At 40.7% G+C, this 13,461-nt stretch overlaps 3 protein-coding genes across 4 annotated transcripts; 2 read left to right on the forward strand and 1 right to left on the reverse strand.

Moving 5' to 3' along the window:
• Positions 1-105: 105 nt before the first annotated feature.
• Positions 106-5,029, forward strand: zbtb3 (zinc finger and BTB domain containing 3). 2 transcript variants are annotated; one of them, XM_072663770.1, is made up of 3 exons: positions 106-294; positions 958-1,243; positions 1,337-5,029. In XM_072663770.1, the coding sequence occupies exon 3, from the start codon at positions 1,352-1,354 to the stop codon at positions 3,095-3,097; it is 1,746 nt and encodes a 581-aa protein (XP_072519871.1). In that variant the 5' UTR covers positions 106-294; positions 958-1,243; positions 1,337-1,351; the 3' UTR covers positions 3,098-5,029. The 2 variants fall into 2 exon arrangements, with proteins under 2 accessions (XP_072519871.1, XP_072519872.1); XM_072663771.1 differs by lacking the exon at positions 958-1,243.
• On the reverse strand, positions 4,530-6,681 carry rnaseh2c (ribonuclease H2, subunit C). Its single transcript, XM_072663772.1, has 5 exons — positions 6,596-6,681; positions 6,204-6,357; positions 5,981-6,093; positions 5,417-5,536; positions 4,530-5,311 (listed from the first exon to the last, which is right to left on the reverse strand). The coding sequence occupies exons 2-5, from the start codon at positions 6,355-6,357 to the stop codon at positions 5,288-5,290; spliced, it is 411 nt and encodes a 136-aa protein (XP_072519873.1). The 5' UTR covers positions 6,596-6,681; the 3' UTR covers positions 4,530-5,287.
• A 742-nt stretch (positions 6,682-7,423) lies between these two features.
• On the forward strand, positions 7,424-11,824 carry trmt12 (tRNA methyltransferase 12 homolog). The gene is made up of 5 exons (XM_072663083.1): positions 7,424-7,618; positions 7,710-7,878; positions 7,976-8,174; positions 11,379-11,529; positions 11,659-11,824. The coding sequence occupies exons 1-5, from the start codon at positions 7,566-7,568 to the stop codon at positions 11,777-11,779; spliced, it is 693 nt and encodes a 230-aa protein (XP_072519184.1). The 5' UTR covers positions 7,424-7,565; the 3' UTR covers positions 11,780-11,824.
• The last annotated feature ends 1,637 nt before the right edge of the window (positions 11,825-13,461 follow it).

Genomic DNA, 13,461 nt, shown 5'->3' on the forward strand with positions numbered 1-13,461 from the left:
CATTTATCTTGTCAAACTGACTTGCAAGTTTGTTGCTACACGGAGCGTTCATGGGCATGGGCTGATTTCCGGTTTCCACCCTTTGCCTCTCCAGTAGGCGGCGGACTCACCGATGAAAACAAAACAGCTCTTTTACAGCAGCGATACAGCAGCTCTGTCTGCGTTATTATGGGAAAGCTGTCCGTCCTCGCCGCTTTTTTCATTCAGTCTGAGTTACAGGTGCTGGTGTTGTAACTGGTGTCCTCCTACTCGGTGAAATGAACCATTAACGGTTGACTTGTGCTTCAGTTTCTGGTAAGGCCCGAGCCATTGTTTTAACGAGTTTCCCTGTTTCACACGAGCGCCCCTCAGTTTAGCCCAGTCTTTAGCCGCGAACTGCTCTATGGCTTAAGTGTTTATTTACTATCAGTTCTGACAGTAAGAGGACTAGCTACATATTGGTCCTTGTATTTTCACAAGCTAGCAAATATAAAGAGACAATTCTTGATAAATTAGCTAGCTTGTCTGCTAGCAGACTCTCAACCATCTAACGTATACTCCAGTTTCCCCAGGGGGTTCATTTTTAATTTGTAACGTATAAATTGTAATAAACTATAATGTCAGTTTACTTTTCTTATTATATAATATATAAAGTTAAGTATTTTCTATAAAATCATCTAAAGAAACGTGACAATAGGCAGCACAAAAGTTATACAGTCACTAGGAACAGATCTCATAGGACCTGTAAAAGCATATTTTAAGGTTGTAGTGTCTGACTTCTCACTAGGCATACAAATTCCTTCCAGTTTGATAAAATTATGAAAAGTTACTTTAATCTTAATTTAATACAGATGGCTTGTGCCACAAGACGAGAACAAAAATAAACCAAAGTTGGACAACCCTGTCTGATACCTGTGGAACCTTAAAGTGGTACCATGGCTTGGGAGTCCTAATAACACTGTGTTCTTTTCTTTACAGGAAACATGGAGGTTTTGTTGCCATACTCAAGGAGTGAGCGCTTCCTGTAAAAAGGATAGTGGATTCAGATTTTAAAGCGTACAACTAGAATGGTTTCTGTACTTATTCACATTAAACATATTTTGTAGAAATTCTTCTATATATGTTTATAGCAGTCCATCTGGTGTGTAAGCATTGGGAAACAGCGTGGCCACAAACAAAAAAAGAAAAACGAGAACCCAATATACCAGGCAAATGCTTATCTGAACAGATGTGGTATTAATCTGGGCCAACTCTTTTAGCTGAGGTAAATAAGTGTATATGTATATTTGCATAATATGGTTAAACCAGAACATATCTTAATTTACTTAAATTGTTCTTTTTCCTCCTTATGTTACAGATTTAATCAAAGGTAATGGAGTTTCCAGGACATAGTCAGCAGCTCTTGGCTAGTCTGCGCTCCCAGCGCCTACAGGGATTTCTATGTGACTGCACTGTGAAGGTTGGCCCCACTCGTTTTCTGGCTCACCGTGCCGTTCTGGCTTCCTGCTCCCCGTTCTTCCACATGTTCTACTCCGAACACCCAGTAGGGAATACATCCACAGTTAACGGAGGTCCAGAGAGGGATACTGTCAACATTAATGGAGATATAGTTACTCCTGCAGCATTTGGGCTTCTCCTTGATTTTATGTATGAGGGAGTTCTGCGATTGGTAACTCATCCTCCTCCAGAAGATGTGCTTGCTGCAGCAAGTTTCCTGCACATGAATGATGTGGTCAGAGTATGCAAGAAACGACTGCAAGGCCGTGGGCTGGCTGAGGCAGACAGTACCAGGGCAGAAGATGCAGGGAGTGAGGCTGGGCGAGACGGTGGGTCATCAAGAGAAGGAAGGTCAAATGAAGCAGGAGAGCGAAATGGTGGAATGGGACTGGTAGTTGATGGCGGACAGGTAGCTGTCAGTATTTCAGGATCAAATGCATCTTTATTACCCTCATTAACACAGTCTCTTCAGCCAAGCCAGCAAACATCTCATGTTGACACTAAAACTGAGACAATCATGGAAATGCCTAGCCGAATTTCACACAGTGCTAATTTAGGCAGTCCAGACATGGCAGACACTACGCAACCAGGCATGGACTCTCTTTCAGCAATGAGCGATTCGGGGCAGGGTTTGTACACATCCTCTCCGGGGCCTGTTAGAGCGGGAACATCAACATCAGGTAGTGTTGAGTCTGCACTTTCAAGCCCTTGCAGCACCACAGAACCAATTCTGACAGGCACAGAAACTCAGCCCAGCGCCTCGACTGTCATGGCTTTGGTCTACGTGGACACCAACCGAGCTGGAGACTCGTCAAAAGAACCCAGCACCGTGCTTGCACGAGGCAGCTCTCCACATGGTCAGACAACAAAACCCAAGCCAGTTCAGCGACGAGGACAGAGTTTTACCATTTCACTACCACTTCAGCACAATCCCAGTCAGGCTGAAGGGAGAAAATCCTTAAGAAGTTTAAGTGAGCAGCAACAGCCATGTGAGCGGGAGAAAGATGATGGAGTGAAGGTAAAGGTGGAGGCCATTGTGATCTCTGATGAAGAACCAGAAGATGCTGAGGAGACACTCATGAGGGTCAGAGAGCAAAGAAGAGATGCAGATTTAGAGGAACGGGAGGATTATGACAGTAACCATGATGTTGAAGAGATTACTAATGCTCACTTCATACCTCCCCACACATTATTGCAGCTCCCCCATGATCATCAAGAGCCACTTTCTTACCCTGTTTCACCACATGGTCCTAGCACATCATCTTCTGATACAGCTAGCTTTCCATCCTCCCTTTTCCCAGCTGCCACCCAGCAATCAGAGCAGCAGGCTATCTACTTTGAAGACTTTCAGGATTCTCTTGGGAATTATGTGGAAGATGTACCTACGTGCAACACTTGTGGAAAGACGTTTTCCTGCGCGTACACATTGAGGAGACACGCCATAGTGCATACCCGGGAGCGTCCCTATGAATGCAGTTACTGTTACCGTAGTTACACACAATCTGGGGACTTGTACAGGCACATAAGAAAGGCTCATGATCATGACCTGCCAGTCAAACGCAACAGAACAGAGACTGACCCTCTCCCATCGCCACCTCTTCCCCAGCCTCCCCAGACGTAACAAGATATATGCAGCATAACCTCTGACAAAGCCTATTGCCAAGGTTTCTTTTTTTGTTTGTTTTTTATAAAAATGTTTTTCCAGGTTGTATGGACCAACTTTTTCTAAGAGACATTTACTGTCATTCAGCATGTAATTACCTACATCTCATGCAGTACACATACAAAGTAGGGCTGGGCGGTATGACAAATCATGTTTTTTTTTTTTGGTTTGTTTGTTTTTTAAGCTGTCTATATGGTACATCACAGTATTTTTATTTATTTATTTATTTAGGATGACTGGGACTTTATATAGCTTGGTGGCTTGTGGATTATGGATACATAGGATATAAAACATTTTAATTTCATCATGTATATAATGAAGGCTTTGAGTAATATAGGGTTTGCTTGGTACCACAAAATAACCCAATCGATGAAGGAATCAGTTTGCATAAATTACAGTTGCATAATATAAGGACTTTTTTTTTTTTTTGTATATTTTAAGTATTAAAAAGGCTGATCAGTCACAATCCCCTCTGGGCAGAAATCCTGTATACAGTATAAATCCCACAGTAAAATTGGCTTCTTTTTAAAACAGAACCTTATTAGAAAACAGTACACCTGTCTTTTTAAGTCAAGTTGTAAGTTTTTTGTTTGTTTGTTTGTTTTAATCTTGGGTTCATTGAATAGCTAGTGGATTTTTTTAGGTGAATGCGAAAACAGACCAGGGTGAGTGCACGTGTTATAGTAACACATGAGTGCTAAGTGTTTGCGCTGTGTCTAAATTATGCTGTGCAAAATAATTTGTGATAGACAAATTTATAAACAATTTACCGAATGAACCGGCATACCGCCCAGCACCAATACAAAGCAGATACTTATTCGCAGCAAATTCCTTTTTGTGTTCACTTGTCTCAAATGTGATAATTGATAGAGTGAGAGGTGTAGTTATCTCAATAAAGTACAGCTGGTTTGACATTCCTGCATAGACTTAATACTCAGAATAACACATTGTAGTGTATGTCGTTTTGTAGCACTGTTGCTTCAGTACTACAATTGGCCTTAATACAACCGTTACAGCAGCTGTCTAAATAAGCATTAAAGAAGCTATATGTAGAAGCTTTAAATCAGGTACCCAGTCTTGCTCCTGGAGAGTTCCATATGCAATATACCTGTCTAATATTTAGATGGTGCTAATGGCCCTCAATATTTTGATCATGTGTTTGGGTAGCTTTGCAGAGAGGGCAACTGTAAGGTGTCCAGGACCAGGATTAGTAAAATGTCTCACCAATTAAACCTGATGGATACATATACATCTGAAAAGACTTCAAATTTGACTGAAAATATGAACATTGCTTAAAGTCCAGTCTGGGTATTGTCCAGTAGTGGTCATAACTCTGAGTGTCTTTGTTTTAAATACCTTAAACCAGGACAACCATAATTACTACATACAATGCCTTATGTTACTTCTTTTATTAGTTTGTCTAGAGCTGAAGAATATAAGACTGTTCAAGTGTAAACACAACCTTGTAAGGCCTATATCCAACTTCCATTCAAACTAGAAAAATGTTGTTGGTGTACATTTAGATATTGTTATGATAAGACCAAATACTATTAGATTAGGTTAATGGGACTGTAAAGAACCAACCAGCATCCACACCCGATGCTGCCACAAGTGCTCATGAAAGAAATCATCATACATGTAGCTCCTTTAGTGACAAACGTTTGGTAATGAAGGATTACTAATTATTATCCTCTTTGTGTGTGTGTGCGTGCGTATGTGGGTGTGTCTAAAAGCTGTCTGTTTTTAAACATGTGGTACATTAGCTGTGATTCTGAACCAGAAATATTTAAAACACAACTTTAAAAATTATGTCATGTGTCCAATTTAACCCAAACCAGTAAAATAAAAATGTTACAGTTTAATATTGTGAATAAACTGAGTGACAGTTAAGTGACATTTATGCATTCTTTGTTCTTGAACAGAATAGATAACCAAGCTACTAAGAGAAAGTTGTGAGATGCAAGATTTAAAGCACAAGAAAACCAACATCATTCCTTTTAGCCAACCAATACAAATATCACCAGTTAACAACTGAAACTGGCATCTGATCTCTGCACAGTCAAAATAACACAGAGGTTTGCATGCATGTTTGAAACAGCAGGCAGCAAACTAGGTAGGCGCAAACCCCTGCTGATGTAAATATTCTCTTCATCCATCCACAGGTGCATGTATCTGAAAAAGAATGACATGGCATTACATTGTATGAACAACAGAAGTCAGTCTGAAGTTAAATACAGTTTAAAAAAAAAAAAAAAAAAAAAAAAACCACACACTTACCATCTCAGCCAGTTTAGGCCATGACATTGCCATCACAACTCCATCATCAGATGTAGGAGGAGTCTCCAAGTTCCAGTAAACAAAATTATGAAAAACGGAAGAAACTTTAACAATTCTGTCCTACAAAATAACAAAAAAAATAGAACCATCAGCATTAAGGAAACACGCATTCACTGAAATCAGTTCCAAGTGCACCTGCTCGGCATAAGTGTGTCAAATGAATATTTGTCAATGCATCATAGCATATACTCAGTGTACTGTGTAAGGACACATTTAATGCAGCTGTTGCCAGTTTTGAAAAAAGGACTTCATCATTATGCACACATTGTAAGACTGCATCTTTCCAGATCAAAGCTTCTTGAGATTATAGTGAGCACCAAACCCCACACACCAATTGTGTTGGACAACAATCAGACACTGACACCTAAAGCTATGCATAAATACAACCACAGAATATCCAGATAAAAGTAGTTTAAGTGTGCTTACTACACACTGTATGTAGGTTTGCAGACACGAATGTTAATGAAGTTTTAAGATGCCCTACCAGCAAACATAAGAACTTACTTCTTGATCAGATGACGGCCTTTGAACCTCTTTCAGCACAAGTCCTGTGTAGCCCTGTGGGCAATTCACCTCCTGACCCTTCAGCCCACGACCCCTGAACGACACAGTCCTTTCTAGAGTAAGAAACAGGACAATGTCACATAAAATCAGATTATACAGCACTATGTTACGCACATAGCCAGTATTCTCAAAAGCTGCAAGGAAACCGGAATCGAGGACAAACCGCATTTGTGGTCTTTCATCGTAGGAGTGAAAAACCTGGACACTTCAGCGGGCCCGTCATGTTCAATCTCGCACGGTAAGAGGTGAAGCTGTGATTTATCCGCCTGGCTGAGGGAGCCGAGTTGAACTGTAGTTACACAGCCATTCGCCGCCATCTGTGGGAAAACAACAGCAGTAGCAGTCAGCGCCACCACAGCTAACCAAACCAAGCTAGCGTTCACAAACGTCACCCACCTCGGCCACCAGAGAAAGACACACTTGCTACCGAGTGGCAAACAAAATAATTCAGCATGGCCAACGAGTTTATATAGCTAGGATCTTAAACGAACAAAAACCCAGAAACAGCTCACTTTTACACTAAAACAACATCAATGAAGCCATCACTACTCTTACCTTCTCTGTTTGGGTAAATCCTGATTGGCTGCTCCGCTTCTCTTCGCTACTGCGTTAACGCGTTTGGCGGGAAAATAATGACAAACACTGCCCCTAGAGGTCTGAACCGCAACTGCTGAGTTTGGGTCGGCAGACGGTTGTTGGTTATGGAGATTTGTTGTCTATGTTTAAACGCTGTCCTAAAATACCCACCAAGAGTACAGAGGTGTATTTCTGTATCTCATTATAAATAAAGTATCTTATGTTGTAACTGACATAGAATATCTTGTTTTAAGAATCTCGTTTTTATGAGATATTATGTCAAAAAATAGGACCATCAGCATTAAGGTGATATCAACATCATATTTACATCAGCAAGGGTTTGCACCACTAATATTTGTGACATTATCAGGCGACTAGGCTTACGTCCTAATAGCTGTATGAAACATTATTTATGATATGTGATCACTATACATCAATATGCAGGTTCATGTACACATTGGCACAGCCGACTAGCGTGTCATGTTTCTCCCAAATCAAGGGAAACAGACAGAAAACCCAAATAGCAAAGGAGCGTATAATCAATGTTGCTATCTCTTTGCTATCTGTGAATATAGAATTGCACCACAGATTACAAAATGATAACGTCTACTCTTAATTCATTCATTTAGGCTACAACTCCCTTTTGAATATTTAGTGCACTCTTCGGACGTAGCAGCCATAGTATCTTTACTTACTTGTGCACTACATAGGGCCTTTAGAGTCAGCGTATTTGAACGGACCCTCGGATGTGCTGCTAATAGCGTGCAACACCGAAAAACTTCCGACCGGTAAACCACGAAACCTGCTGTGGTGTTCTCCATATGATTTCAGCCATTAGCCACTGAATACGAAACGCAGTTATTCATAAAATATTTTAAAAGTTTATTTGATAAATGAGTGTTTGCTGACATTGCCGTTGCTAATTAGCTAATTAGTCATCGTGCAAGAAATGGATGAAATTCCTGCTTTGAAAGTGCCGCAACGATACGCTCAGCTTTACAGGTGAGGGACCCTCAGCCCCTAGCAATACATGTTGTTGATGTTGATGTTATTTCTGTGGTTGGATTTTCACTTTTTAAAATGCGTTTCATAGACAACATCTGCTGGAAAAGGGTGTCTTGGACCTTCAGTACTGTGTACAAAAGCACTCGAATGGAGTGGTGACTTTACCAATTCTGCCATCTGCTCTGCCAAATCTGGATCTGCTTTCACTTCAGAGCTCTGTGGCTGAAGATAGCTCTTGTGAGATACTTAAAATACAGGTATACACATGTCAGAAGTCATTCAAGTCGGTCCATCGTTGTCTTGTATCCTGGGAACCTCTTTGTCTATTTGATTTTTATTTTTTTTTATCCGTAGGGTCCCCAGCTATCAAAAAAAGGAAAACTGAAGTCTTGTCAACAGAGAATTATACAGGCTGTGCAAACACTGGTGGTTAATAAAGGAGAAAAATGGAGGCCAGAACTAGATGATGACCTCCCCAGAGGATGGCGAAGGCATGGAGATCTGGTTCTTTTTGGTGAAGGATGCTTTTCGCAGACTATCTGGAGAGAGATTGGTGAGTTGTGGTGTTCACAAACTTTAGTCATATGAAGTAGTTTATTTTGATCTTTGGAGCAACTTTGGCTACAATGAAGCACCTCCACCTCTCCCATCAGATATTTTCATTAAACATTTTATTATTTCTCAGATTGTAACATAGTTGTGTGAAGAAGTGTTATTGTGGCCAAGTCGTGCAGAATATGTAGACTGATAACGTGGTTCACAGCTGTTGCTGGGCCCTCACATACAATTAACATACATGGAAAACATTCTGGCATGTGTAGATGTTCAAGACATGCTTAAGTGTTGAGGTTTGAGTCTACACAAGAAATAGCAAGATTTGTTACAATTTAAGCTCATTAGCAATTTTATATGTTTTATACGCATTGCACAGTTGTGTCCCATCAGTAAATATGTAGTAAAGAGAAGAGGGCAATAATTGGTACTGTAGGCCTACAGCATGTGCTTTCTTTAATCCTTAGTTCCCCTGAGCACATTCAAACAAGTCTGGTACTGGAGGGTTATAATTCAGCACAGTTTTGTTATTTCCCTTGGCAGACACGCAATATCAAACACAGGCTTGTGTATTTGGTATATTCCACCATCATTCAGCTGTGCTGGAATCTGGCCTTTAGGCTCTCTTTACACATATTCAGGGGTTCTCAAACCAGTCCCCCTGATGGTCCAGTCTGTCCTCTATCACAACTTATTGTACATGTTTGGTCCATACAAAAGTCTGGACTATCTGGGAGTCCTTCAGGATTAGTTTGAGAATCAGTGCTATAATTGATAATCACCCGATTCCCACATTGCTGAATCCTTCCAGCCTATTTCTGGGGCACATAGAGTGCAGCTAGACTACAGGACACACATCTTGTTCAGAAATATCTTTATGTACATTAAAAAGTAGTAAATGTTTACTTTTATTGTTGTCTTCCTTTATGTAGATTGTGGTTGGAAGTGTAGTACCATCACATTTTACTTGACCTACCGGGACTTTTCCTGTGTACTGGGACTGCCGGTCTGTAATAAAAATAGATCAGATGACCAAGATTACATGAATTTAAAGGTCACTTACAAGTACATGCATCTACATCAGTTGGGACAACAGAGAGTCAAACCCAAAACCAGTCAGAATCATCATTCTGAGGCAGGACGGTACTTCTTCCAAATAGTAAAATCAGTGAAGGTTCTGATTAAGCGAAAGAAAAGCAGCAGGTCATTAAACCGATAATGCTTTTACTGTGAAGCACAGGCTAATATTAATACACTTGTTCACAGGTGTTCTCCAGAAATGTTATCTATCACAGTTGGAACAATTCTGTAGGGTTAAAGCAAACATTGGACACAAATACTCTTCAAGTTAATCGGACATGTTATTACATCACAGCTCAGACAGGGACTGAATGTAGAATTAAAAGCTGGTGTTAATCAGTCAGTCAGTGGCCCGGTTGCCTTTTATTAGTCAAGAAAGTTGTCAGTCAACTAATGAAATGTAATCCTCCATTAGCAAGTTAAGAGTTTAATGATTCTTTTAAATACAAGTAGGCGTAGTGCCAGATTGTCTAATAAAAACCTTGCACCTTTGACATTGGACTGCAGTTAAAAATGCCTAAGCCTCAAGGTAAATACACAAATCAATTATAGAACCAAGTATTCTAAAAGGTCCAGATGTGCTGAGGTTCAAATCAATATTCAAATGAATGTTTTACACAGCATTACAGCCTGTTGGACACTCCAGGTAGATTGAACAGTGTCTTTTGAGAGTGAGCGATACAGTTTCTATTAAAGGTAAAGGTGCATTTGTTAGATGTATTTGTCACTGTACAGCAAAATGTGTCCTCCGCATTTAACCCATCTGTGGTAGTGAACACACACACACACTAGTGAACTAGGGGCAGTGAGTACACACACACCCAGAGCGGTGGGCAGCCAACTCCAGCGTCGTGGAGCAGAGAGGGTAAAGGGCCTTGCTCAAGGGCCCAACAGTGGCAGCTTGCCGAGCCCAGGAATCGAACCCACATCCTTGTTATCGATAACCCGGCGCTCTAACTGCTGAGCCACCACTGCCCCTACTATGTAACAATGTGAATAGTGAATATATTAATAGCAGCCATCTTAATGTATTTTTTCCTATTAGCAGGAAATGCCCCTGCCACAACATCCTAACCACAGCTCAAAATATCATGCTAATATATATATAATGCTTTGCCCACTACGTGATGCTGACCTGTTCTGTTTCCTTTACCCAGTGTAGTACTAAACAAGTAACGTAGTGTTTTCACCTGGCTCCAACAGCATGGATCAAATTTCCATGGATATTTAGCACTCTTCTTGGAAGAATTGGTTAAGTTGAATTAAATTTGTTGGCTTCCTGGCAGTTCCTGGACCTGGCTTTAAACCAATTGGGGTTGAGGTCAGGACTTGGGCAGTTCCTTGGAAGGCAGTTCCAAAAGCACTGTACCTTTTTTCCTCTGAGAAACAGCTTTTGCCTAGGTTGTATGGCTGAGTTAAATTATTTTTAAATAAGTGTACAGAAATCATCAAAGGTTAAACGCAAAGAAACATCAGTAAACTACAATACACAAGATTATCTAGATAAAGAAGCGTTAATACTCACTTGTTTACATAATATACGCTGGTATTGTACACTGAGAGTATTTTTGATTTTGCAATGTTTTTTCAGATTTGCTAGCCATAGTTTTAACAGTATCGGTCTAATGCCCTACTACTATGTTTGAGAGTTCAAATGCTGTGCCATGCCACTTTGCCATCAGCGGCCAGAGTCAGAGAGCGCATAGTTGGCCGTTCTTTCTCCAGGTGGGCAAATGGCGCACTCTTCCCCCATCACTCTTAAAGTGATGTTGGATGGAAATGGCGTCCCAGCACTTTCCTCCGAACGCGGCATTAGTTCAAAATAGGTGGTGGCTGGCTTCACGTGTATTGGAGGAGACGTGTTAGGTCCTTACCCTCCTAGTGATGGGGGGGAGTTATGAACAGGTGGGTTAATCGTCAATACCAGGGGAACAGAGGGCAATGGGAATAAAGACAATGGGAATTGGAAAGTAATTTAAATGCATCCATTGCATATGCAGCTATGTATATGTTTAGGATCCAGTAGTGCCTTTGGTTAAAGTTAGCGTACACATACACACATTTTAAACAGTTGTTGTAACAATGCTTTTTGAATGCTCTGAAACTATTTTGTTATTCCCTGAAGGATCTGAACTGTGGGTGGCAGTTGCCCATGCTCTGGGAGTGAAGCGTCTAGCACAAATAAAACAGATTTCCCAGGATGGGTTCCGAACACCTGTAGTAACAATGCTGTTGGGGAACAGCAGCTACGTAATGCAAGTCGATAACCACATCAGGTAAATCCAAACAAAAATTATGAAGATGACTGTGTTTAAACAATTACACAGTACTCTGTAGTATGTAATGCATATTATATGAATAAAAGTTACCCATTGTGTAAAATACATGCATATACTTGGATCCAGGTATGAGTTTGATGTCACCAAGTGCATGTTCTCCTTTGGAAACATCACAGAGAAACTTAGGATAGCCTCCTTCAACTGCACTGGTGAAACAGTGGTTGACCTGTATGCAGGTATGTACTAAGCTTTTGTTTGGCCTTGAGCATTGTACTCAAATTGTCAGCTAAAATCCAGACTTTGTTCCCATGTCAGGGATTGGGTACTTCACTCTGCCGTACCTGGTACATGCGGGTGCCGCCCATGTCCATGCTTGTGAATGGAACCCAGATGCAGTAGCAGCTCTGCAGAGAAACCTGCAGATTAATAAAGTAGTGGACCGCTGCACGGTGCATCAGGGAGACAACAAACAAGTGAGGGCTCATATTAGTACATTGTTTTTTTTTGTTTTTTTATGTATTTTGCAAATGGACCTGTTTACTTCATTGCAAGTATGAAGTACCCCCCCCCCCCCCCCCCCCAAAAAAAAAAATGTTACAAAGTGAATAGCATATCAGATACTGCCTTCATCCTTCATATCACTGGGCAATATAGTTTAAATATTATCTCACTATTTTTAACTAACACAATATTTATCGAGATACACGTAGACAAAATGCATCGGTAGCAACAGATTCCTAGTATTCCCAGAACTACTACTCAAATACTTAAAACGCAAATACAGTAATTTTCTTATGTCACAAATGTCATGTTAAGTGGGTTGAGGAGTGAGGAAGTTTAGGTAATAACCTAACCTAAACATTTACTAAATAGCATTGTCGGACTGTGTTGTGAAAAGTGGAGAAGTGCAAAATCCAAACATAGAAGGTATGTGGACAGCTGTAAAGAATGTGTGGGAACCAGTTTTTGTTTTTTTTTTACTTTAGAAAATGTAATGAAAATACAAATGTATTGTTCTTTTTATTTGTTTGTTTGTGTGTGTATTTATGTGTGTGTGTGTGTGTGTGTAAAATTAAAATTAGTAATCATTACACAAAAAAATACAGTTATTTTTGACTGCCAGTGTACCAAGCAGCTTCCAACACAATGCAGACTAAATTTCGATATGAGGAAATGCAGTATCTCTGTTCTGTCTATCTATAACTTTACTATATGAATGCTTATACATAGACAATTACTCTAAAATAAATGTCCACTTTACATATTCTGTCTAGCTCTCCCTGAGTGACCTAGCTGACAGAGTAAACTTAGGCCTGATCCCCAGCGCTGAGGAGGGCTGGCCTGTGGCATGCCGCCTCCTGAGGAGGGACGTCGGCGGGATGCTGCACATTCACCACAATGTCACCACGCCAGTCCACCATCCGAAGCCTGGACAGTTTTTTGACTCACAGAGGACAACTGTCTTTGAAGAAGAGGAAGAGGGAATGATGAATGCATGTCTAATGAGCACGAGTGACAGAGAAATGTGGGACGCCTGGGCCAGAGACACGGCCAGCCGCATAGGCGCACTTCTGAGAGACATCACTTTGGCCAACTGGATGACCAGCATTAAGCATATAGAGCACGTCAAGTCCTATGCACCACACATCAACCACATAGTGTTAGATTTGGAGTGTAAACCAATTAAATAAGTTGACAGAGAAAGGGTCTGTATCTGTGTGTCAATAAATGGGCTTACTGTTGTTATCCTTGCTTGGTGTCTTGAAGGATTTGCTGGTCACAAATTACAGTAAAAAAATTCTGCAGTGGCTGAACGCCCCACGGTGCTCATTTGAATTTTCCAGAGAGCAGGAGTTACAAGCTGTCGGTGGTGTGTGTTTGTGTTTATGTTGCAAAGTAAATCCAGCTCATTTACATAGTCTAGCTTTT

This window comes from Salminus brasiliensis, chromosome 19 (genome assembly GCF_030463535.1).
Source record: "Salminus brasiliensis chromosome 19, fSalBra1.hap2, whole genome shotgun sequence".
Lineage (NCBI taxonomy): Eukaryota > Metazoa > Chordata > Actinopteri > Characiformes > Bryconidae > Salminus > Salminus brasiliensis.

What these genes read in the sequence shown, in the direction of transcription:
- trmt12 (XM_072663083.1), top strand. Translation starts at nt 7,566, where the DNA reads ATGGATGAAATTCCTGCTTTGAAAGTGCCGCAACGATACGCTCAGCTT. An exon ending in GACTATCTGGAGAGAGATTG is followed by an intron (nt 8,175 to 11,378) that starts GTGAGTTGTGGT and finishes TATTCCCTGAAG; the next exon opens with GATCTGAACTGTGGGTGGCA. An exon ending in CAAGTCGATAACCACATCAG is followed by an intron (nt 11,530 to 11,658) that starts GTAAATCCAAAC and finishes ACTTGGATCCAG; the next exon opens with GTATGAGTTTGATGTCACCA.
- rnaseh2c (XM_072663772.1), bottom strand. Translation starts at nt 6,357, where the DNA reads ATGGCGGCGAATGGCTGTGTAACTACAGTTCAACTCGGCTCCCTCAGC. An exon ending in GATGAAAGACCACAAATGCG is followed by an intron (nt 6,094 to 6,203) that starts GTTTGTCCTCGA and finishes TTCTTACTCTAG; the next exon opens with AAAGGACTGTGTCGTTCAGG. An exon ending in GGCCTAAACTGGCTGAGATG is followed by an intron (nt 5,312 to 5,416) that starts GTAAGTGTGTGG and finishes ATTCTTTTTCAG; the next exon opens with ATACATGCACCTGTGGATGG.
- zbtb3 (XM_072663770.1), top strand. Translation starts at nt 1,352, where the DNA reads ATGGAGTTTCCAGGACATAGTCAGCAGCTCTTGGCTAGTCTGCGCTCC.